At 29.9% G+C, this 26,106-nt stretch overlaps 3 protein-coding genes and 1 long non-coding RNA gene across 5 annotated transcripts; 3 read left to right on the top strand and 1 right to left on the bottom strand.

Annotated features, from left to right (window-relative positions):
- The first annotated feature begins 292 nt into the window (after positions 1-292).
- Positions 293-25,438, top strand: LOC130447824 (uncharacterized). The gene is made up of 16 exons (XM_056784856.1): positions 293-705; positions 1,617-3,002; positions 4,030-4,335; positions 4,664-6,247; positions 7,299-7,607; positions 8,022-9,342; positions 10,534-10,718; positions 11,249-11,374; positions 11,499-11,775; positions 18,750-18,928; positions 18,995-19,075; positions 19,128-19,247; positions 19,333-19,410; positions 20,106-20,151; positions 23,152-23,414; positions 23,754-25,438. Exons 1-16 carry the CDS (start codon positions 408-410, stop codon positions 25,436-25,438), a joined length of 8,244 nt encoding a protein of 2,747 aa, XP_056640834.1. The 5' UTR covers positions 293-407.
- Positions 9,584-22,618, top strand: LOC130447534 (uncharacterized). The gene is made up of 9 exons (XM_056784404.1): positions 9,584-10,355; positions 10,534-10,718; positions 10,794-10,871; positions 11,249-11,374; positions 11,499-11,582; positions 19,128-19,247; positions 19,333-19,410; positions 20,576-20,884; positions 21,557-22,618. Exons 1-9 carry the CDS (start codon positions 10,177-10,179, stop codon positions 22,051-22,053), a joined length of 1,656 nt encoding a protein of 551 aa, XP_056640382.1. The 5' UTR covers positions 9,584-10,176; the 3' UTR covers positions 22,054-22,618.
- On the bottom strand, positions 13,757-16,455 carry LOC130447547 (uncharacterized). 2 transcript variants are annotated; one of them, XM_056784423.1, is made up of 3 exons: positions 15,189-16,455; positions 14,830-15,014; positions 13,757-13,993 (listed from the first exon to the last, which is right to left on the bottom strand). In XM_056784423.1, the coding sequence occupies exons 1-3, from the start codon at positions 15,365-15,367 to the stop codon at positions 13,935-13,937; spliced, it is 423 nt and encodes a 140-aa protein (XP_056640401.1). In that variant the 5' UTR covers positions 15,368-16,455; the 3' UTR covers positions 13,757-13,934. The 2 variants fall into 2 exon arrangements, with proteins under 2 accessions (XP_056640401.1, XP_056640402.1); XM_056784424.1 differs by having other exon boundaries at positions 13,757-14,738; positions 15,189-15,367.
- Positions 15,864-19,009, top strand: LOC130447548 (uncharacterized). The gene is made up of 3 exons (XR_008910259.1): positions 15,864-16,280; positions 16,464-18,411; positions 18,995-19,009. It is a non-coding gene; the product is annotated as an uncharacterized LOC130447548 (long non-coding RNA).
- Positions 25,439-26,106: the final 668 nt, after the last annotated feature.

Genomic DNA, 26,106 nt, shown 5'->3' with positions numbered 1-26,106 from the left:
AATTTTGTCACAAGTTCGCCAACTTAATATATAATTATGCTAGCTGATCTATCTAGGGCTCTGAATTTGAATTACAAAAATGATTAAACCTTGAACTATCTGTGTGAAACGTCTATAAACAACCTCAGACACAGCTAAATCATATACCAGAAAATCGTTGCTTACCCCACGGCCGCTATTCTGACGTAAATCAGCTGATACCTAACCCTCTCTATAGTTTTCAGAATGTGACTTGTTTAACTAGACACTTAGACCATTTTATAGAAATAGAAGAATGTTTGCCTATGTCGCGGTCTTACATGTATGTTCAGTGGCAAAGATTATATACTCGATTCGGGGGTCCATGGCACAATAAATTATTCAAATAAGTTTAATTCTTAATTTGATTTAATCCGGACAGAATTGATATGGAGCAAAAAGTAATCAAGGATGAAATCGAGGTTCACGATGATTTTATTTGGAATATGAACGTTAAACAAGAATTAAGTGATGAAAAGCCTTGTGTCGCTTTTCAAAATGTAAATATAATTAGTATACATCCTATTAAACAAGAAATAAATGACGATCTAAACATAGTTCAAGTATTTGAAGAATCTATGGTCGCAGCAAAAATAGAGGAATGCTCTAATAGGGTTGAGAAGCCCAATATTGAAAGCAAATATAAATCGGAGAGAATAAAAACTGTAAAAGAAACTGAATCACAAGGTGAGTTATACCACTCATGGTTATACTATTTAGATGTAACAATTTTATGTCAATATTTTTTTATATATTGATTTTCTTCAATACTTTGGAGATTTTAAATACTGTTCTTTCAGTTATTTTTTGTTTATTGATTCCAATAGGTAGATACCAATACTGAAATAGTGTCAAATTTTTTAGTTCTCATGGTCCTTGTAGCATTCTAAATAAATAAATACATAAGATTTTATATTTTAATTCATTTTTTGTGTATTAGTGAGAATTCACTGAAAAGACTGTTCCTATTCTTTTTCTGTCAGTTAAGAATAACTTCAAATAGCAATACTTGAATTTTCATTAACAGAAAATGTGGTATTTTCTTGCTAATACATATACTTGATTTATACATTATTATTTTGTTTAGTTGTCGCCTATTTTAGCTCTTAATCTTTCCTCATCTTGAATTACATAATTTTTTTAATTACTAGACAGTAAACAAAATGATATTCCTAGATGTAATTCTAAATTTGTCACGTTATTACATCTAGCATTAGCAGTTGGAATTATCAGTTTTTTTAATTGTAAATGTTTTTAATTGAAAAAAATCTCACAGAAGAACCAAACTTAATTTAGGTATCAATTCATGAATTTGTCTGTCAATCGCATTAGAATGAATTTAATGAATTTTTGGATTGAATTTTTTATTTTATACTACTGTCAAATATTCTATTCTATCTAAATATGTACTGTAGTTTTTCTGTATCTTATTTTTTCAAAATAAATCCAGCTTTTTAAATAGTACTACCAATTGGTTTCGAATAAAGTGCTTCTACTGTACTTTTCACAAATTTGATTCAAGAGTTTTCATTTACTATATGTGTTTAGGTACAAAAATTTCTAATTTATAAAAAAACTAGTTTTAATTCTTCTTATAGGGTTGTTAAAAAATGGAAAACATCTTAATAGGATTGGTGGTATTATAATCTGTGAGTTATGTGGAAATTTATACATGAAACGAATAGAATTCATTCGACACTTTTCTACAAGTCATTATATGAAGAAGAAATTTTACCAGAAGAATAAATGTTTTAGAAAAAAGCGAACAACGAGCAGTGCTGTTAACAGTAGTGTAAAAAATGAAATTGAAACATTTGATGATGGTTGGAAAAACGAAAATTCCAAGTCAAATATATATGTTGGTCTTGAAAGAAATGATTTAAACTTATTCAAATGTGACATTTGCTCAAAAACTTTTGCACGAAAATATAGTTTAAATAAACATTCACGTATTCATACAGGGGAGAAGCCTTTTAAATGTGACATTTGTTCGAAATCGTTCCTACGGAAATTTCATTTGATTCAACATTTGTGTGTACATACGGGAGAAAAAAAATTTAGGTGTGAAATTTGTTTAAAAAATTTTTCTCAGATAAGTGGTCTGAAGACACATTTGCGCAGTCACACTGGAGAAAAGCCATTCGAATGTGATATTTGTTTTAAAAAATTTTCGCAAAATGTTAGTTTGAAGGAACATTTATACAGTCACACAGGAGAAAAGCCGTTTAAATGTGAAACCTGCTCGAAAAGTTTTTTAAATAAACATAATTTATATAGACATTTCAGTAATCACTCTGAAGAAAAGCCTTTTAGATGTGATATATGTTTAAAAACTTTCACAAAGGAAAATAGTTTGAATGTACATTTACTCAATCACACTGAAGAAAAACCATTCAAATGTGAAATTTGTTTTAAAAGTTTTCCACGAAAATCTTCTTTGAAAACACATTCAATTACTCATAAAAAAGAAAAGCCATTCAAATGTGAAATTTGTTTGAAAACATTTTCACAGAAATCTTCTTTAAAAACACATTCGATTACTCACAAAAACGAAAAGCCTTTCAAATGTGAAATTTGTTTGAAAAGTTTCTCACAAAAAATTCATTTGAATACACATTTGCTAAGTTATACAAAAGAAAAGCTGTTTAAATGTGAAATCTGCTCGAAAACTTTTTTACACAAACATCATTTAAATAGACATCTGCGTAGTCACACAGGAGAAAAGCCATTTAAATGTGATATTTGTTTAAAAACATTCACACAGAAAAAAAGTTTAAATGTACATTTAATTAATCACACTGAAGAAAAGCCCTACAAATGTGAACTTTGCTTTAAAAGTTTTTCTCAAAAATATAGGTTGAAAACACATTCGCTTAGTCACACAGGAGACAAACCATTCAAATGTGACATTTGTTTAAAAACTTTCTTATATAAAAATAGTTTAATTGGACATTTGCTTCATCACAAACGATCCAATCTGAAATTTTCTTGAAAACCCTCTCACAGAAAAATGTACATTTGAATGACCATATAACTACTTTAGTTAAAAAAATTACATTATACTTATTTTTCTTTATGTATTTATTGGTATGAATTAAAATTAAATGACGGCCATCACATATATGGATCTTTCTTATAACATTTATTAATTTTTGTAATCTGGAAACGGTGGCACTATATCTCCGTCATAGGACAAATCTAAAATATCAAAAAGTACTAAATCCTTTTCCATTATTGTTAATATTACAAGGGGTGAATCATGAATCACATCAAATACAACAATCAACAAATGCGTTTCGGTATACTACACTACATCTTTGTATCTGATATAATTAATTCTATATACTCATAAACTGGCCTGCATTGGTCCAGCTCCAGTGCAGCTACAAAGAGCAAACCTCAAGTCACAATCTGAAACCAAAATATTATTTGATATTTTCTTTCCCCTTGGTTTTCTCGTCTTTTTAGAGGCATGTTACTCATTTCCGATCTTCTTGTTCCGCTGTTGCACCAGGGTTATTTTTACTTTTCTGCTATTTGATTTTTTGCCATTTCATCTCTCCTCCCGTATGTTTTCTCGGCGTGAGACGGGATTTGCACTAAAACCAAAGAAAACTTGTTGTCTCTTTATACTTATTCCAAATCGCACCATCATCTTCTTTTTTATCGACATTACCAAAATTGAGTAACTAAAAAGGCAAATACAATTTTTAATAAAAGTTAAGTTGTAGTTAAAATACGTCTATCATCTTATCAAAATTTGAATTGAAAAAATTAATTAGATTGTCAGATAATATAATGCTGTGGTATGATTTCTATTTCAATTATTCTATGAACATTTATACATCAATGATTTTCAAATGGTGACTTGCTTAACTAGATACCTTAGACCATAGGTGAATATCTTAGACTATATTGTGAAAATAGAAGAAGAATGTTTGTCCACGTTGAACAATATTACAATTTTTGTTCAAACAACTTTTATTTAATTATTAATTTGATATAATCCAGACATAATGGATATGGAGCAAACGGTGAAGGAAGAAATCGAGATTCACCATGATGTTATTAACAATATGAATATTAAACAAGAATTCAGTGATGAAATGCCCTATGCCGCTTCTAAAAATGTAAATACAATTAGTACGCATCCTATTAAACAAGAAATAAGTGACGATCTAAACACAGATCAAGTATTTGAAGAATCTATGGTCGCCGCAAAAATAGAGGAATGTACTAATATGGTTGATAAACACAAAATTCCAAACAAATTGCAATATTTTAGAATAAAAACTGGAAAGCGAATTAAATCACTGGGTGAGTTACATTTATTGATGTGCTGTTTTTCTTCAGTTTATAATGATTTTAAAAAGCATTTTTGGAGTATTATATGGACATAAAAGTTGAAATTTTCTTAGCAATGCACAAGTAGAATCATTGAACATGTTAATATCATATCATACAGGGTTGACTTTCATCATGTTATTCAGAGAAGACATAATTCTATAGTAGTTGTGATCTCTTTCACATTTCAACAGCTGCTTTGTTATTAAGAACCTTGTATTTCTGGTGTGTAGCTATTTAAAAAGAGTAAAATGTTAACAAATTTTAAATTGATAAAAACTAGTTTTAATTTTCTTTACAGTGTTGCTAAAAAATGGAAAACATCTTAATCTGAATATGATTGGTAGGATTGTAATCTGTGAATTGTGTGGAAATTTATACACGAAACGAAGAGAATTTCTTTTCCACTTTTCTACAAATCATTATACAAAACAGGAATTTTACAAGAGTAATAAAAGGCAAACAAACCTTGATGAGAATGTGAAAAATGAAATTGAAATAGTTGAAGATGAGTGGCAAAAAAAGAAAGATATCAAAGGGTCTGATAATATCAAGTCAAGTATATATGCTGTTCATAAATTAAAGAGAAATTATTCAACTGCGAGAGAAAACTTCAAATGTGACATTTGCTTGAAAACTTTTACAAGAAAAGATAGTTTAAACACGCATTCACGTATTCATACTGGGGAAAAGCCTTTTAAATGTGACATTTGTTCAAAAACTTTTTTACGAAAAATTAGTTTAAAGTTTCATTTTCGTAGACACACAGGAGAAAAGCCGTTTAAATGTATTTATTGTGCAAAAAGTTTCTCATATAGAAGTAGTTTTGAATTACATTTTCGTGGTCATATTGGAGAAAAGCCATTCAAATGTAAAATTTGCTCAAAAACTTTTTTACTAAAAACTCAATTAAAGTCACATATTAAAATTCACACTGGAGAACCATTTAAATGTGACGTTTGTTCAAAATCATTTTTATGGAAAAGTAATTTAAATGCACATTTGCAAAGGCACTTAGGAGAGAAAGGAGAAAATTCAAAATTTAAATGTGATATTTGTTTGAAAGCTTTTTCACAGAAAAGTAATTTGAAAGCACATGTGCAAGGGCATTCAAAAGGAGAAGTATTCAAATGTGAAATTTGTCTAAAAACCTTTTCACTGAAAAAAAGTTTACAAATGCATTTTCTCAGTCACACAGAAAAGTCATTCAAGTGTGACATTTGTTGTAAACAATTTTCTTATAAAAATCCTTTGATTATGCATATGCGTAGTCACACAGGAGAAAAGCCTTACAAATGTGACATTTGTTCAAAAACTTTCACGCAGAAATCTAATTTAAAAACACATTTGCAACGGCATTCAGGAGAAAAATCATTCAAATGTGACATTTGTTATAAAACCTTTTTGGTGAAAAATAGTTTGAAAGTACATCTGATTACTCACACAGAGAAGTCATTCAAATGTGACATTTGTTTTAAACCATTTCCTTATAAAAATCATTTGATTAGACACATGCGTAGTCACACAGGAGAAAAGCCTTACAAATGTGACATCTGTGCAAAAACTTTCACACAGAAATCTATTTTAAATACACATTTGCAACGGCATTCGGGAGAAAAACCATTCAAATGTGACATTTGTTTGAAAGCCTTTTTGGTGAAAAATAATTTGATTATACATATGCGTGGTCACACAGGAGAAAAGCCGTACAAATGTGACATCTGTGCAAAAACCTTTGCACAAAAATCTCAATTAAATGTACATTTGGGTAGTCGCAAAGAAAGAAACTCATTAAAATGTGACAATTGTTCGGCAACTTTCACAAACAAATGTAGCTTCAATAGACACTTTAGCATTCACCCTGAAATGAAGAGAATTCAGAAATAATGGAAAATGTCATAGTTGTGGGCAATTGAATATCACCAACGGTTCCAGAAATTCCAATTTAACTGAATTTCTTGGTTTTTTATTTTTATCTTTTACAAAAAACATTTTTTCCTCGAAATTTGGTGAGAACTTACCTTTTTGTGTCCCAAATATAATGTAATTTGTATGATTTGAAGTATTCATATTTCAACTTTATTTTGACCTATTAATAAATATCGAAAAAGCACTCTATGTATGTAAGTAGATTTGGGATATCATATACACTCAAAGGATCTCTATTGCGTCCCCCTTTCTTTCTGCTGTACTTGGTAACCATCACCATGGTAAAGGACAAAAAACTCATCTGAAAATTTTTTCAACATTTACCTTTTTTGAAGACTCTATCCTCGTCTATATACTACATAACTATAGAAATAAAAAAACATTTATTTTTTATAAAATGAATAATACATGGAAATATTAAATAAATTATAAATTTCAAACAATAATAAATAATTTTATTTGGCAACAATTTTTCTTAATTTTTCATAAATTATCAAGTAACAAATCATTTTCCTCGGATTCGGATTTTTTAAAATCATACATAAGGACATTAAATAATTTCCCAGTGCCTTTACTACACTAAAAAAATGAATATTTGAAGTTATAAACACCCCTAAAAACATCCCATCCTACAATTTTTCTTCTAAATTTGAGGGCAAACCCCTAAGTTGGGAACCCTGATATATAAAGAGCCTAATTCTACAGTAGGTAGAGCTCAAAGAGTCGTCGGTATTTTTTTTCAAATTCGGGTAAGTGGATTCTAACAACCTAACCTAACACAATCTTTTAACGTGACATGTCCTTTCTTTTTCCTATAATGGTCCTTCATCATATATGCATTCCGTTACCTTTACAAATACAGGTTGGAACAAACCTATTGTTCCTAAATGGTGGTTGCTTAACTAGATACGTAGACCATATTATAGAAAAGAAGAAGAATTTATACTAACGTTCAGTGTATATTACATTTTGTGATCAAATAAATATTATTTAATCCTTGATTTGATATAATCCAGACAGAATGGATGTGGAGCAAAAGGTAACTAAGAACGAAATCGAGATTCAAAATGATGTTAATTGGAAAATGAATGTTAAACAAGAATTTAGTGATGAAATTTGTAATGTCGCTTTTCAAAATGTAAATATAATTAGTATGCATCCTATAAAACAAGAAATAATTGACGATCCAAACACAGTTCAAGTATTTGAAAACTTTATGGTGGCCGCAAAAACAGAGGATATTGTTAATAAACCCAAAAATCAAAACAAATTTAAATCTTTGAGAATAAAAACTGAAAATGTAACTAAATCGCGAGGTGAGTTACATTGATATGCTATTTATATTCATATTTTTATGTACTTTTATTTTCATCAATATCAGTAATAATGGTAATTAGAATCGTATTAACTAGAGTTTTAATTTGATTGAATTATGAAGGGTTGTGAAGACGTTGATACCATATACTAATTTTCTTCTTTAATAACATAGTTTTTCCAGAGCTTTTGGCGGTTTGCTGAGTAAACATTACTTTTCATTTCTTATTGTGGTATTAGTGCGTGCATATTTGTCAAATATTGATTTTTCCTCGCATAACTGTCTTCTGCAATTGATATTGTATGAACTATAATCAATATTTTATATGAAATCTTACAGTGCCTCTAATTATTTTAAAAAGAGTAAAAATGTTCAGAAGATATACAAATTTCTAATTTATAAAAACTAGTTGTAGTTTTCTTTACAGGCTTGTTAAAAAATGGAAAACATCTGAATACAATTGGTGGGATTATAATATGTGAGTTGTGTGGAAATTTGTATACGAAACAAAGAGAATTCCTTTGTCATTTTTCTACAAATCATTGTATGAAACAGGAATTTTATCAGAAAAATAAATGCTGTATAAAAATGCAAAAAACAGACTCTGAAATAGTTGAAGAAGGTTTGAAAAAGGAAGAAGATATTAAATTTGCTGATAATTCCAATTCAATTATATTGAAAAGAAACGATTTAAACTCTAGAAAAAACTTATTCAAATGTGACATTTGTTTAAAAACTTTTTCACGAAAAAGTAATTTAAACAAACATTTATTTATTCATACAGGAGAAAAGCCTTTTAAATGTGAAATTTGTTCACAAGTTTTTTCACAGAAATATACTTTAAATAAACATTTGCACAGTCACAGTGAAGAAAAGCCACACAAAGAAAAAATGCAATTCAAATGTGACATTTGTTTTAAACCTTTCCCTTATAAAAATAAATTGATTATACATATGCGTAGTCACACCGGAGAAAAACCTTTTACATGTGACGTTTGTGCAAAAAATTTCTCGCAGAAAAGTCATTTAACTTTACATTTTCGTAGTCATACCGGAGAAAACCTCTTAAAATGTGAAATTTGCCCAAAAACTTTTTGGCAGGAAAATAAGCTAAAATCACATATGTTCAGTCACACTGGAGAAAAGCCATTCAAATGTGATATTTGTTTAAAAACTTTTTCTTATAAGAACACTTTACTCAGACATTCGCTCAATCACAAAGAAGAAAAGCCTTTCAAATGTGAAATTTGTTCGAAGGGTTTTGTGCAGAAATCTGAGCTGAAAGAGCATTCCTTCAGTCACACTGGAGAAAAACCATTCAAATGTGACATTTGCTTTAGTACTTTTTCATATAAGAATACTTTAGTCAGGCATTTGCTAAGTCACAATGAAGAAAAGCCATTCAAATGTGAAATATGTTTAAAAAGTTTTGTGAAGAAATATAAACTGAAAGAGCATGTGCTTACTCACACAGGAGAAAAACCATTCGAATGTGAAGTTTGTTTGAAAAGTTTCACACAGAAATATATTTTAAATGTACATTTGCGCAGTCACATTGGAGACAAACCATTCGAGTGTGAAATTTGCTCCAAAAAATTTTCACAGAAATATACTTTAAATGTACATTTACACGGTCATACTAAAGGAAAACAATTCAAGTGTGAAGTTTGCTGGAAATCGTTTAAAAGTAGATATTCTTTGGAAAAACATTTATGTAGATACACAGAGGAAAACCATTCAAATGAAACTATTTCATGAAAGAAACTCATCGAAGTTTAATTTGTGTTTAAAAATGTTAATTGTTTGTAAAGTGTTTCGTATTTATTATTTTATTTCAGAAAGTTTTATTAACAAATCGAGTCATAATACCTTCATACCTAAAGTATTTCAATTAAACATTTTTTCATACCGTGTAGTTGTCAACATTTGTAAAGCACATTTATAAAAATTGTAAAACTTGAACGTTAATTAAAGGACTATTCAGTTTAAATTTATGACTTAATCCTCTCAGCCTCCTTTTTGTCCCTTTCTGATAAATATTTTAGATAATAGTCATTCGAACTTCCTTGCCTTTTTAAATCACTTTCTAAAGAAATCATAACGCCATAATAGTGACTTTGAAAAAGTAATCAGTCAGTCACAACATACCGTTAAAGTTAAATATTCGTAATTAGCTTTAATAATAAAATTCTATTTATTAAATTATCAACTCTATATTAATTTATTCAATTTCTTCCATGATTTTTAACGACTTTCGACGTGGATTAAACCAACAACAATGTGCAAAGAAATGCTGAAAACCATCAATAGCAGTGCTTCAAAAGACTTCTATAAGATCGTGACAGTCGACGAATCATAGATGCGCATAAACTTGAAACTGAACGGTTTGTTCTAAATGATCAGGGCCTGTGCACTGGAATAGTAGAAGTTCAGGACGATTTTCAACGCCATCTATGTTATCGGTTTACATCTAAAAGCTTACTTTTTGGTGTTTTATTTTTAAATGTTTGTCAATCTGGATTCTGAAACTAAGTTGCAATCATGCATCGAGAAACGACCAAGATTATTGGATGAACAACGTCCATCTTGCAAAGGTGTTTGATATTGTTTGTTTATTAGCTATTTGCATTTTTGTGCATTTAAAACTTATTATTTGTTGCGAATTGTGGTGTCGCGTTTACTTACTCAATATGAGTAAACGAGTAAAGGCCTGTTGTGTACCAGGATGCACGAATAAGCAAGCGAAAAGGTGAGAGTAATAATTTACTACTAGTTATCAACATAAAAATATTTAAATCGAAATCAAGTTCATATCTATACAAAAATAACTCTTTTCTTCCTAACTTCATTAATTTGTATTTAGGAAATCATTTTGTTGAATGGTTAAATGTGTTGATGATTTTATTCTTATTTTACTTTTTTTATAGACATTCCATTCCTACCAATGAAGACGTTTGCAGAATTTGGTTGCAAAGAATAAATAACCCCAAGTTAATGCTTGCAGATACAGTATTATCATCACATAGAATATGTGATATTCATTTTGAACCAATTTGTAGAAACCCCAATGGCAGGTTAAAAAAAGTTTCCCTGCCAACTCTACTTTTACCTGGTAAGTACTTATATTTACTGTGACAATAAACCTCTTATGAATCATAGTGAAAAGTTATGCTATTTTTGTTTGTAGGTTACAAAAAAGGTGAAAATGATATTTTTTGGATACAGGAGCAACCATCTTCATTTTCAACTCCAAAAAAGCTGATAGGTAGGTATGAATTGTAATATATTATTTCCACAAAAATCTGCCTGTTAATTCTTCTAGTCATGTAATCAAGATGCTGAATTGTATGAATCATTGTACATTTTGGGTATAGGCATGACTCAAACATTTATGGCAGTTATAAGCAGGTAGTTATTTAAAAACAAAGAAAAATGGATTGATTTGTTTAACATCTGGGGAACAGGCTTCATGTTTTTATTTCATATTATTAACCAAAAGGATTATTCAGTAATATTCAATAATAATTTAGGTGAAATATAAATGTTATTGTAAATTTTCTATAATATAGTTGTCCAATTGTTTATTTTTGCTTACTGATTTCCTTTCTCTTTTGAGATTAATTAAGACATAATTAATTTTAGAATTGATTGTAAGGACTAGTTCCTCTATCAACATCTTTTCTGGCAATAGCCCAATAGAGGGAACAAAAAAACCTGTTAAGGTGTACACAAGGAAGCGATTATTTCAAGCTCTTGTTGAAGAACCTTGTAAGTATGAATTCAAAATGGCTATTTTTATATATAATTGTAATAGTTGTAGTCACAACTATTCACACTGTCCATATAATAAATTTGAATTGAACCTGAAGTCATGAATTTATATAATTTGTAGGTAGCTCCTCGAGTATCCTGTATGAACCATCAATATCGACTAATATGGAAACAAATAAACTTGGAGGACACTCGACTGTGACAGGTGAGTATAGTCATATCCTTTCAGATCAAAATCAATCTAGGAAACTTAATAAAAGACGTAGCCCCTATCCTGAGAACATTAATATTTTGCCACATAAAGTCAGTCAGTGGAAGTCAGCTGCTAAGAAAGCGCAAAAATATCGTCCAAAAACAATAATAAAATACTTCTGGAACATTCAAAATGGCTTAAAAATGTAAATTTAACCATTTTCACTATCCTGTTACAAGAATAGTGGAAAAGGTTTCAGGTTTCTTTCTAAAATACTTTCTTTACTGAGTATTTTTAATCACTTAAAAGGGTTGTAGATAAAATGGTCAGTCTTGATAAATATCGCTTATTAATATTTGATGAAATGTCATCAAAAACTGGGCTCACATATAATCAGGTGGTAGATTGTTTTGAAAGGTTTTAATTTTGGAAAAGGGGAAAGGAGAGCTGACTTTGCTGATCATGCTCTACTTTTTATAGTTATAGGTGTATGTAGAAGCTGGAAACAACTGATAGCATTTTATTTTTGTGAGCACTACACAAAAACTGGATTTATTAAGAATTATTAAGGAAGTTGTGAGAGTAGTACGTAGTACTGGTTTGAAAATAGTTGCGTCTGTTTATGATTTAGGATGATACAAAAGCGTACTGGATCAGGAACAATATAGACAATAAATTTCAGAGGTATTTAATAGATGGGGAAGAAATAGTCCATTTATTTGATTATCCTCATTTATTTAAATGTTTGAGGAATGAATTATTAAATAAAAATCTGCAATTTTTTCAGAATGGGGATTCAAAAGTAGCTTCTTGGGAACACATTATAAAATTATATAGTATGGATAAACCATTGGGATTTTTCAGTAGCTTCCCCAAATTAACGGATCAACATATTTTTAAAGACAAAATTAAGTTGGACAGTAGCAATGACAATGAAAACTCGTGCAGAGATCAGCAATGAGTTGCAGCCAGAATCCCAAAGCAACTGAAACTGCAGATTTATTATTGTTTTTGGACGATGTTGTTCGACAGTCTTAATGGATATCTGTTAAATCCTCCTTTAGGGAAAGAATTGAGTGGAATTATCACTGCCGCATACAAACATCTAGATACTTGGCTCAATGCACTGCCAGTTTTAAATTCATTTCATTTTATAGATCCATCAAAAAATAGTGGCAGGTGTATAACACCATCAATTAAGAAACAACCATTCACCATTAAAGGATTTGTGTACATTTGACAAAAGTTGGGGCAAGAAGGATTCAAATATTTGAGTGTCAGAAACTTAAATCAAGATGCTATTGAAAATTCTTTGGCATGGTAATAAGTCATGTCATTAGGAATACGAATCCTTCATGTGCTGCATTTGTTTCGTCCACAAAGTCTTTAGTTGTAAATAATTTCATGTCTAAACATTCGCCAGGATTTAATTGTGTAGACGACTTTTCAACAGGGACATTGGATACTTTTAAAAATTTCCTCATTGAACAAATAACTACAATAGTCAGTGGTCAATTTATAAACCATTCAATAGAAGCTCAAAATATACAGGATCAGATCTTGTCACCCCTTGTGTGGCAGGTTCAGTAGTCAAGAAATTATTTAAAAGTCTCAAATACCACTTTTGTAAAAATACAATATTCTCAAATGAATTAATGTTTTATGTGTGCCTTCAGCAAAATTCTGTGATATTTTATAAGTTTTTCTGATAAAATTTTCTAAAGATTGCCCCAGTTAATCAAAGACTATATACACGGATAGATCTGCCACTCTGTATGACAAAGTACGATCCTAGCGACATCTCTCGAACTGGCTCCGTACCAATTATTGATTTGACAAGAAAAAAAGATTTCTATAATCAAAGATTTGATCTAAGGTTCATATCCATGCTAACTTCGCGGGAAATTTGAAAATAACTCGAGTAATTTTAAATGCTGTCTCATCAAATTGTGAATGGAACAAAAGTATTATGCAAAATACTTTCATTTTGATAACAATTCAAATTCAAATATTGTTATTTGCAAGAAAATATAAATACCTGAAATTAAAATGCTGTTTAAATGAAGTATTTTGTGAAATATTTTGGTTTCATTCATAATTTATGTGACAACCAGGTCTGACCATCTAAATTTCACAATTAAATGGTTTATATAAGATATAGGTAGATGGAATATTGAAACACAGGATGATTATTATAATTTTTATTTTGTTTTTGACATTTTATAACTATATCCACAAACAAAAAATTTTCCTTCACACTTTAGCAGGCTTAGGACTGTCAACAGTGAGATATTGGCGTGTTTAAAAAATGTTTTTATTTTATACATGGTCCATACAATGGTATATAAAAAACTGATTTTGTAACTATGGATAATTAATGCTTACCGTTGTCTTTCTTGCAGCTTTCCTTATATTTGAAGAAGCTAAAAAAGGGAAATGTCCAATATTATAACATTTTGCGGCATGAACGCCATCTTGTAGTATATTTCGTGCTCTATATTCTGGCAAGGTTTCAACAGCAAGAAAGCGAAGAGTCGCGAAATATACCAACTTAAATTTCTGCTACACAGAGCAAAAAGGGGAGATGTCCCAACAATGTTGGTTGGGGTAACGTGACCTGCATGTTCACTCATTTGTGTTCGTTCCCGTTGAGTAAAATGGAAACTTTTCACTAAAGAAGTGGAGAAAGTGATGAAAATGAGCACAAATATTACAATGTGTTCGAAAGGGCAAGGGAAGGAAAGGCTACAATCACACGAAACCGGAGAAGACTATAAGTGCAAACGCTTAAAATGTTTTGAAAACGTTCCACCGGCTGCAAGGCAAAGTATAATAAGAAATTCATCATAGCATCATCATCTTTATATTGTTGATCTTTGCCCTTCAAAATTTTATTAATTATACCTATGTAATGAAAGATGCATATGTTAAAACTAATATATTTACATAATCCTTATGATCTGAACAAAATATTGAGGAAATATCTGTCAAATCCTCCAAACGAAATATGGGCAATCTTTCGAAGATTTTATCAGAAAAACTTTTAGAGTTAAACAGTTGAGTCATGCCTATACCCAAAATGTACAATAATTCAAACAATTTAGCATCTTCACTACATGACTAGAAGAATTAACAGGCAAAAAATATCATTTTCACCCTTTTTGTAACCTACAAACAAAAATAGCATTTCTTTTCCTTTGCATAACTTTTCACTATGATTCATAAGAGGTTTATTGTCACAGTAAATATAAGTACTTACCAGGTAAATGTAGAGATGGCAGGGAAACTTTTTTTAACCTGCCATTGGGGTTTCTACAAATTGGTTCAAAATGAATATCACATATTCTATGTGATGATAATACTGTATCTGCAAGCATTAACTTGGGGTTATTTATTCTTTGCAACCAAATTCTGCAAACATCTTCATTGGTAGGAATGGAATGTCTATAAAAAAAGTAAAATAAGGATAAAATCATCAACACATTTAACCATTCAACAAAATGATTTCCTAAATACAAATTAATGAAGTTAGGAAGAAAAGAGTTATTCTCGTTTAGATATGAACTTGATTTCAATTTAAATATTTTCATGTTGATAAATAGTAAATATTACTCTCACCTTTTCGCTTGCTTATTCGTGCATCCTGGTACACAACAGGCCTTTACTCGTTTACTCATATTGAGTAAGTAAATACGACAGCACAATTCGCAACAATTAATAACTTTTAAATGCACAAAAATGCAAATAGCTAATAAACAAACAATATCAAACACCTTTGCAAGATGGACGTTGTTCATCCAATAATCTTGGTCGTTTCTCGATGCATGATTGCAACTTAGTTTCAGAATCCAGATTGACAAACATTTAAAAATAAAACACCAAAATGTAAGCTTTTCTCTCCTATTCCAGTGCACAGACTGCTTGAGAATTAATTCTACATCAGCTCTGACTGTAATTGGTACTTTTAAATATTAGCACTCATTATTCAATACACATATGTTACACGAACATCAAAATACAAAGTGAACTATTTGACGTTTGTCACTTTCATAACGAACGAATTTGATGCGGAATTCAGTGACGCATGCGAAAAGGTGATGATTGGCTCGCTGCGTTCCGCGATAGTAGTGAATGAGCCGTTAGGCATCGTTTGTGAACCGTTGTCAGGAGGGTCCTTTCGATAACAAGTATTGTTGAATAGATATCATTTAAACCATTTTAAAAACTCTCCGATTTAACAGGTTGGAACAAACCTATTGTTTCTAAATGGTGACTTGCTTAACCAGAGAAGTAGACCTTATTAAAGGAATAGAAGAAGAATTTATAATCACGTTCATTGCTTATCATATTTTTTTCTACAAATGACTGTTGCTTAATACTTTATTTTTGATATAATCCATGCAGAATGGATATGGAGCAAACAGTAATTAAGAAACGAAATCGAGATTCACGATGATTTTATTTGGAATACGAATATTTAACAAGAATTGAGTAATGGAATTTCTAGTGTCGCATTTCAAAATGTAAATACAATTAGTATGCATCCTATTAAACAAGAAATAAGTGACGATCTAAACACAGCTCAAGTATTTGAAGACTTTATCGTGGCCGTAAAAACAGAGGAATGCCCCAATAGGGTTGAAAGCCCCAATATTCTAAACAAATTTAAATAGTGCAGCATAAAAACTGAAAAGGGAACTAAATCACGAGGTGAGTAACATTGATTGCTATTTAGATGTAGCAATTTTTATTTCATATTTTTTATTTTCTTCAATACTCAGGACAATTTAAATACTGTTTATTTGGCAATAATTAAAGATGTTCACTAAAGTAATTGTTACTATTGGACCACAAATTTCAAATTTGTAAGAATTAGTTTTAATTTTTTTACAGTGTTGTTAAAAAATATCTCAATAGAATTGGTGAGATTATAATCTGTGAGTTGTGGAAATTTAGACACAAAGCAAATAGAATTCATTTAGCACTTTTCTACAATTCATTATATGAAAAAGAAATTTTCCCAGACGAATAAATATTATAGAAAAGGGGAAACAACAGACATTGCTGTAGACCAGGATGTGAAAGATGAAATAATTGAAGATGGTTGGAAAAAGGAAGAATATATTAGATCTGCTGATAATTTCAACTTGACTTTGGATGAAAGTCAAAAGTTGAAAAGATATGATTCAAAATCTAGAAAAAATTTATTTAATTGTGAATTTGTAAGCTGATAGACATATGCGTACTCACACAGGAGAAAAGCTATTCAAATGCGAAAACTGCTCAAACACTTTTTCAGATAGGAGTAATTTGAAGAGACATTTGCATAGTCATGCAGGAGAAAATAATTCAAACATAAAATTTGGTGGAAATCTATCAAAAGTAAATATTCTTTGAAAAAATGTGTGGATACATAGTGGAAAACCATTAAAATGAAACTATTTCATGAAAGAAACTCATTAAAGTTAGATTTGTGTTTAAAAGATGTTAATTGTTTGTAAAGTGTTTCTTATTTATTATTTTATTTCAGAAAGTTTTATTTACAAATCGAATTTATACCTAAAGTATTTTAATTTATTTTTTCTTTTCTTTTTTTTATCGCTTTCTGAGAAATATTTTAGATAATAGTCATTTGAACATCCTTTCTGTTTCTAATCACTTTCTAATGAAATCATAACGCCAAAATAGTGATTTTGAAAAAGCAGTCAGTCAGTACATACTGTTCAAGTTAAATATTTGTAATTATCTTTGACAATAAAATTCTATTTATTAAATTATCAAATCTATATTAATTTATTCTGTTAATGTCTTCGACTTCATTTTGAAACCCTTCAAAAGTTGATGATTGAAAACAATTTTGCAAATAAAATAGTTCATACGAGGGTCGCTACTTAAGTTTTAAGATATGGTGTGAACACTAATGTGAAATGTCAAATCTGACAAAAATGCAACCGAAAGAGGTAACAAAGAGTGTAAAGGGTACTGTTTAGAAAAGCTGTGAAAAATATCAGCTCTGTAACTTGTAAATAAAATTTTTTAAAGCGAAATTCCGGTTTAAATTTGAAATACCCTCGTATAACAATAAATGAAGAATGATATTTCACCCTTAAGGGAGCGTTCACGTATTATGTAACGCAATGTTTTAAGATCCTTATCCCCATACCCTTATGATAAAAAAATAAACCATGGCACATGCGTTTATATCTTAAATGATTATTTTCTTTTGTTGTGTTTTGTGTTTTTTATTATGGATCCGATAGAATAAAAAAAATCTTTGTTAGTTTCTATAATATCGTCGTTAAATACCGATTTACGAACAAAAACATCACGAAAACAAAAAGCAGTTCACACGTCAAAAAGAATGACAAAATTTTTAGGTTAGCATCGTTAAATTTTTGAATGGGGTGTAGAATTTGTTAAGAATGTCAATCACAGAACAACATTGACATTATATGACATGACATTTAGACAGCCAACTGAAGTTCCCGTTTCCGCGCCATCTCTGTATTTTTTAGCTGTACTAATCGTATATGGAAATAATAGTTCCTTTCATGCTTTTTTGGCGGCATATAGTATGCCGTCAAAAGCTTAAAGGAAACTGTTGTTTCATATATGTTTAGTATTGCTCATCCACCAAGAGATGGCGCTGAAACGGAAACTCGAGTTGACAATCTAAAGGTGGTGGTTGATCTCTGGTTCATATAAAGGTTATCTATGTCTTTCGTTACAAGTGTTAAGTTGTAAAGAAGCATTTTTGTTTATTTAATGATACAGTTATTTGGATACCTGAAATGGGTATGCAAAAGTGTTTAGTGTCAATTTGTGGCCAAGCAACTAAAACGTAAGGATGTAAATATTTACTAATCTATATTTCTATATTATATATCTTCGTAAATCACATAACTCTGTTTTTTCTCCAATATGAGTATTCTGATATCATTAGGTAGATAATTTCCGAACGCATCTGACAGATAAAAATTCCGCATTCCTAACCCCAATTCTGGGCACACCGCACTCAGTGTCAATTTACTTGAATTGATTTTTTTTCAATATGTTTCCAAAATTCTACATCTCGCCACTATTTTTTCTTCATTACATTTGGTGCTATGGAAATTAACCACTCCAGTTGACGATATATAAAAGGTAGTAGAGGTTATGTTGAAGTTGGACTTATTTTAGTTTTGCTCTTCCTACTGATGCCCAGTTGAAAACTGTTTGGTTAACCAGGGCAGGTTTTAAGGGCAACATAACAGGAAATTTGAAAGTATGTCCAAAGCATTTCAATCCTTTATGTTTGAAACAAGACGGCAAAGGTTTGGGGTTAGTGAAAGGTGCAGTGCCATCCCTTCATTTACCTGGTAAAGTAAAGTATTTTATTTTTCATTTATTATTAATGTTCAAAAACGCATAAACACTATTTATAGGCTACTCTGTTGTTGGAAACTCCACAGATAATTTCTGGTTTCCGCCACAACAAAACGTTCACATACCAGAAAAAATTAAAGGTGGGTGTACTTACAAGATGTTCGTAATAAGTGTGTTTAATAATATTTGTAGATATACTTGCGAGTTTTCCATTAGGCCAGACATCTTTGACCCCATCTACCTCCACTGAGTTGAAAGTTCAAATCCCTATTAGAGTATATGGACGAAGAAGTCAGCCCTTCATAGACTCTGGTAAGTTTAAGGTAAACCTTTTAATTTTTACACATGTGAATTTTGCGTAAGGAGCATACTGCATTTTTCTTTTTTTGTTTTACAGAAACTTCATTTATGCTTCAACCGTCAACTTCTCAAGCTGTCGATGACGTACTAGACCCTCCAGTAGCACCATCAAAAGGTAAATATCCGTTATACAGAAATATTTTCACTTTTTAGACCCTTATATATGTTTTTTTTTGGATAAACCATCTATTAAGAAAAAAAAATTTGTTTTTATCCAAATAGCGATTAGAATAATGGAATTACTTTCCGTATTTTTCATATAGTTTTAGAATAATTGAAAAGTAACTAGTATAAATTTCTTCTTTGCAATAATAATACAATTGAAAAGCAAATAATGTTATAATAGATATACAGGGTGTTCCGGGACTTGTTGAGTATTTTGTAGATGACTTCCCCGTAAGCACATTTATTTTCATCACTTTTTTCTAGTGAAAGAAAAGTACTTAGTCACCTTATCTTCTCATCGATTTGTTGAAAATATCTTCACCTATATTAACAGATAAAAAAATTTCGGCATGTTTAGTTTTGCACAATCTTGTATAAAAATTTGCTCTCTACTAGAAATTGGGCCACATAAAAACATTTTTATCTATTTATACAGAGTACTCCGGCACTGTAAGCAAAAAATTTTCGTATACGACCCCTCGTTTCTGAGTTACAGTCCTTTAAAGTTGCAAATCAGAATTTATTTTTAAGTATATTTTCTAAATTATACTTTAGAACATTATTAATTTTTAATGGATGGTTATGTATGTCCATGTAGTGTTTAAAATTTGATTCTCTTAATTTTCGCGGTTATTTTCATTATAGTCGGGGTGGAACTCACCCCTAGGGTAAAAACGCTCATCGGCGTAGGGTAGATTTTGTTTTTTACCTACCTAGAGGCTGTGTCAAAATTTCGATGCAGGTTTATGGAAATCGGAGGTAGCTTGTACTATATTAAAAAAAAGAAGAAGACTTTTATTTCATCTAATCTAGACAGAATGAATATGGAACTAAAAGTAATTAAGGACGAAATCGAGATTCACGATGATTTTAATTGGAAATGTGAAATTTGCTTCAAAACTTTCTCACTTAAATTTAACTTGAACCGACATACCCCACAGCCGCTATTCTGACATATATTTTTCTATGGTTATTAGATTGTGACTTGCTTAACTGCATACTTAGATTTAATTATAGAAATAGAAGAAGAATGTTTACTCACGTCACGGTACTGCATGATCGCACAATTTTTGTTGAAATAAGTTTTATTTTATTCTTCATTTTATACAATCCAGACCGAGAGGATATGAAGCAAACAGTAATTAAGGACGAAATCGAGATTCACGATGATTTTATTTGCAATACGAAAGTCAAACAAGAATTGAGTGATGAAATTTATAGTGTCGCATTTCAAAATGTAAATACAATTAGTACGCGTCCTATTAAACAAGAAATAAGTGACGATCTAAACACAATTCAACTATTTGAACAATCTATGGTCACCATAAAAACAGAGGAATGTACTAATATGGTTGATAAACCCAAAATTCCAAACAACTTTGAATATTCCAGAATAAAATCTGGAAAGGAAACTAAATCACAAGGTAAGTCACACTCATTGATGTGCTATTAATGTTTTACTTAGAATTTCTTGTAGACTTTCATTTTCCTTAGTACTTAGGCCATTTTAAACACTTTTTACTTAGAAATAATCAAAAGGACCTTAGTAAATATGAATGATATTTATTTAAACTAAATATTGAAATAAAATATAGTCTTTCAGTTATTCTTCAACTTTAAAAAGCCCATTTGCCTATTCTAGGCCTTCTCCATCTTCAATTATGTACACCAACACTCACATTACATTAAATTCTCTAACTCTAGTTTCGATAACCAAATTATCTTTAAGTCTAATTAAGTTTAATAGTTTTTTAATGTTTGTTGTTGTTGTTTGTCGATTTGATGGGTCACACACTCTTTGTTTGGCACTGGATGATTTCTTCTTATTACCACAGTTCTAAAATAAATGTTGTGGTCAAAGTTTTGCCGTATCTGGAGCGGAATGGAAAAAATACTTCCGTAATTGATTCATAATTAATTTGAAAAATCTCCAATTATAAATATTTGTTTTTATGTCAATGAATTGTTTTGTTTTCTTAAAATTTCTCTACAAAATTTTGTATCGAAAATTTTTGTTTAATGCGTTATTTAAAAAGAGTGAAAGTTTTAGGTACACAAATTTCAAATTCATACCAATTAGTTTTATTTTTTTGTAGGGTTGCAAAAATGTTTAAAACATCTGATTCTGAATAGTATCAATGGGATTATAATCTGTGAGTCGTGTGGAAATTTATACACGAAACGAATAGAATTCATTCGGCACTTTTCTACAAGTCATTATATGAAGAAGAAATTTTACCAGACAAATAAATGTTCTAAAAAAAAGGAAAAAACAGACACTGCTGTTAACAGAAATGTCGATGTGGATGTTAAAAATGAAACAGTTGAAGATGATTGGAAAAAAGAAGATATTAGATTTGCTGCTAACTTCACGTCAAGTATATATGAATGTCAGAACTTGAAGAGAAATGATGCAAACGCAACGAAAAACTTCCTCAAATGTGACATTTGCTTAAAAAATTTTTCGCCCAAAAGTCGTCTGAAAACGCATTTGCGTAGTCACACTGAAGAGAAGAGAAATTCACACGTTCGTACTCACACTGGAAAAAATGTGACGTTTGTTCAAAAACTTTTTCACAAAAAGGTTACTTGAAGACACATTTAGGCACGTGTGAAAAAAACCATTCAAATGTGGTGTTTGCTTAAAAACTTCTCCACAGCAAATAATATGATACTGATTATACGACACTTTCCTATAATCTACAAGGTGTTTCTTAATGCAACAAATTCGGGAATGAGTAGATAACGTAAAAATAATGCTGTGACAAAAAAATTCTCAAAACGACCCCTCGTTTCTGAGTTATAGACATTTAATGTTGCGAAATCAAAACTAATTTTCAAAATTATAAATTCGAACATTATGAATTTTTAACGGACGATGCTCATGCCCAATTTTGGTTGATTTAAATAAGATGACTGAATATGATTGTTTATTTTATATAAACATTAATTTTTTGACTTACCACTTGATCTTCTTTTGTTCCTTTCCTACTAACACTCGTCTTTTGCGCCGGCGCCGTTGAATTTGCACTATGCGACAGGAGGAAATGAGGTGATTTCATCAACAATGCAGTGCCTCAATGAACCTATAAAAGATTAATTGAAAAAAAGACAATTTAATTTTATTATTTTAAATAAAGTATCACTTTTTATAACTTCAACTTGCATTTTTATTTCAACGATTCATCTATGGAACCGCAATATATGACAAGTGACGTTTAACGAATAATTAAAGAGAAGAAGAATTCATTTCTCATAGGTTACAAACAAAAATTAATTTCATTTATTCCTTCTACACAATGGAAATTAAGAAAGAAATGGAAGTCCAAAATGTTGAACAAATAGACAATGAGCATGGTTTTCTTTGGAAAATGAATATTATACAAGAATTGATAGACGAAGCCGTAATTAAAAAAAATTTCGATATTCGATAAGTGATATCCGAAAATTATACTGTTGGAACCAAAATAAGAAGAAACTGTTTAAATAATAGCAATGTTGCTTTTCAAGTTTATTTAAAACATTTTTTTCAACTAATGGGTTGTTAGTTTAGTATTTAATTTGTCTATGAAGGATTTTAATTTGGGTAAATAGTCTTATTAGTGAAAAAATAAGAAGACTTCAAGATGGCAGCTTGAATAATGTACAACAACAAAATTAATCTTGTATTATAGTAGAAATAATAAAATAGAACTGTAATAATAAATTTTACAATGGAAGTAAAACAAGAACCAGAAAATTGTTCCACAGAAGAGAAGATTGATATCAAAAAAAGTAGTTTTCCGAATTTAATTGTTGATAAAAGTAATATTATCCAACAATGTAATATTAAAATCGAGTCGGTTTCAATAAAGCAGGAAAACGACACGTGTAATTTAGAACAGAACGAGATTATTGATGGCAAAAAACCAAAGTTCGACTTGGTTAAAATAAATGATAAAAAATTGAGATTGGGTATGTAAGTCATTATTTTATACTGTTTTTGGTTTTACTAGTTTACTTAAAGAAAACACAATCAGTCATTATAGGTATAATAATCACACTTTATATCGAATAAAGCCGTTTTTGTAGTAACTCAGAAGTATTAAAGTTACTTATTCTTTTTCATTAGATATTACTTTCCATTCCGTATTATAAAAACTAATATTTATGTCCTGTCATTAACTTACGTCTGTTATCTAATCAAAATATTTTCTATTTCTAATATTGGTATCATTCCATTTCGAATTATACATTTTTTATCCTTTTTATACAAATTTGTGGGACTAAAGATCGGCTTAAATTTCCTTGCAGGGTTATTAAAAAATGGAAAACGGCTAAATCCAAATAGTGTTGCTACAGTTATGATCTGTGGGTTTTGTGGAAATTTATATACGAAACAAGTAAAATTTCATTGCCATTTTTCAACAAATCATTTTATAAAAGAAAATAAATTATATTATAAGACTAAATTTAACCACAAAAATAGAAGTTATACTAAAAACCGAACTAAAATTCTTAGAAATCTTGGTGAAGATATTAAAAATGATATTAATATGGCAGAAAATGCATTGAATTCAAGGATGCAGGGAATTGGAAGTTTATTCAATATGACAATTAACTCAAATAGATATTTGTATATTAACACTGGTGAAAAGCCATTCACATGTGACATTTGTTTGAAATCCTTCTCAAAGAAATATAATTTAACAACACATTTACTTTGTCATACTGGAGAAAGGCCTTTCAAATGTGACATTTGTTTGAAAACCTTTTCACTGAAATCTAATTTAAACGCACATTTACGTGGTCATACAGGAATAAAACCATTCAAATGTGATATTTGTCTCAAATCGTTTATGACAAAACAATTACTAGAGAGACATTTGTTTTGTCACACAGGCGGAAAACCATTTAAATGTTTAATTTGTTCAAAATCCTTTTCAAAGAAATGTAATTTGAAAACACATTCAATCAGTCATACTGGAGACAAGCCCTTCAAATGTGACATTTGTTCAAAAACTTTTACAGTGAAAAGGGAATTAAATAAACATTTATTTAGTCACACTGGTGTGAAACCATTTGAATGTGAGATTTGCTTGAAAACTTTTTTACATAAAACTAGTTTAATGACACATTTGTGTTATCATACAGGAGAGAAACCTTACAGATGTGACATATGCTCAAAAGTATTTTCAGAAAAAGTATGTTTAACAAGACATTTGCGTAGACACACAGGAGAGAAACCATTTAAATGTGATATTTGCTCAAAATGTTTTTCATGGAAAACTAGTTTAATCACACATTTGCGTAGTCACACAGGAGAAAAACCATATAATTGCGACATTTGCTTGAAAACTTTTTCGTGGAAAACTAGTTTAATTGGACATTCTCATAGTCATACTGGAGAAAAGCCATACAAATGTGACATATGTTCGAAAACTTTTCCACTGAAAAATAGTTTGAGTACACATTTGCGTAGTCACACAGGAGAAAAACCATTCAAATGTGACATTTGCTCGAAAACTTTCCCACTGAAAAGTAGATTGAAAATCCATTTTCGTAGTCACACTGGAGAAGAACCATTCAAATGTGACATCTGCTTTAAATCATTTTCACAAAAATGTAATTTGAATACACATTTGCGTGGTCATACAGGAGAAAAACCATTCAAATGTGACATTTGTTTGAAAACTTTCAAATTAAAAGGTAGTTTGAATACTCATTTCCGAAATCACACCGGAGAGAAACCATTCAAATGTGACATCTGTTCGAAAAGTTTTCCTCTGAAACATAGTCTTAATATGCATTTGCACAGTCACATAGGAGGAGAACCATTCCAATGTGATATTTGTCTTAAACCTTTTTCACAGAGATGTAATTTAAATACACATCTACGAACTCATACAGGAGAAAAGCCATTCAAATGTGACATTTGCACCAAATCTTTTTTAACAAAACAAAGTTTGGAAAGACATTTGATTTGTCATAGAAACTAAAATGAGACAAATATTAGAGTATAAGAAACTTTTTCATATTTAGAAGACCACTGCAGGTATTTTTTTCCTAAACAACTCTGTACATTCCACCTATTGTTTTTATTAGTTGAACTAATTTTCATTTTATTTTTCACTCAAAATATTAAGTAGATACTAATGAAATATTAAATATATTTTTTTATAGTCACATGCTCTTCCTACAGTACTTGTATTATTTGTTGACTTTTTATAATGATACCAAAATTATTTATTCTATATTTGTTAATGTTGATTTATTACGTGTATTCAATTATTACAACTAAATGTTGGAAAACATTAAATTATATCACAAGCGAAAATGTTGTTTTTTTCTAAACTCTGTATCGGAGTTGTGATGGATTTACCTTAGTAGAAGAGGGTTAAGTGCAATAGAATACAAAGAGCAAAAAAAGAAAGTATGTAGTTGAAAAATGGAATGCTCGGCATCGAACCCCAAAAGTAAAAGCAAGACGTCGTCACATATTCTTTCTACATCATTTTTCAATTTCTTATCATCATATCTTTGGCATAAAACTTATTCTTTGCACCTTCTTTCATTCTTAAATAACTGGATGTAGTACTAATCACTAGTTCTACTGAAATATGTTTTTCAATCAGAACTACAAAATAAGAAAATTTCATTCATGTAC

Source organism: Diorhabda sublineata, chromosome 8 (assembly GCF_026230105.1).
Source record: "Diorhabda sublineata isolate icDioSubl1.1 chromosome 8, icDioSubl1.1, whole genome shotgun sequence".
NCBI classification, from domain to species: Eukaryota; Metazoa; Arthropoda; class Insecta; order Coleoptera; family Chrysomelidae; genus Diorhabda; species Diorhabda sublineata.
This window is presented reverse-complemented; position numbering and strand designations above follow the sequence as displayed.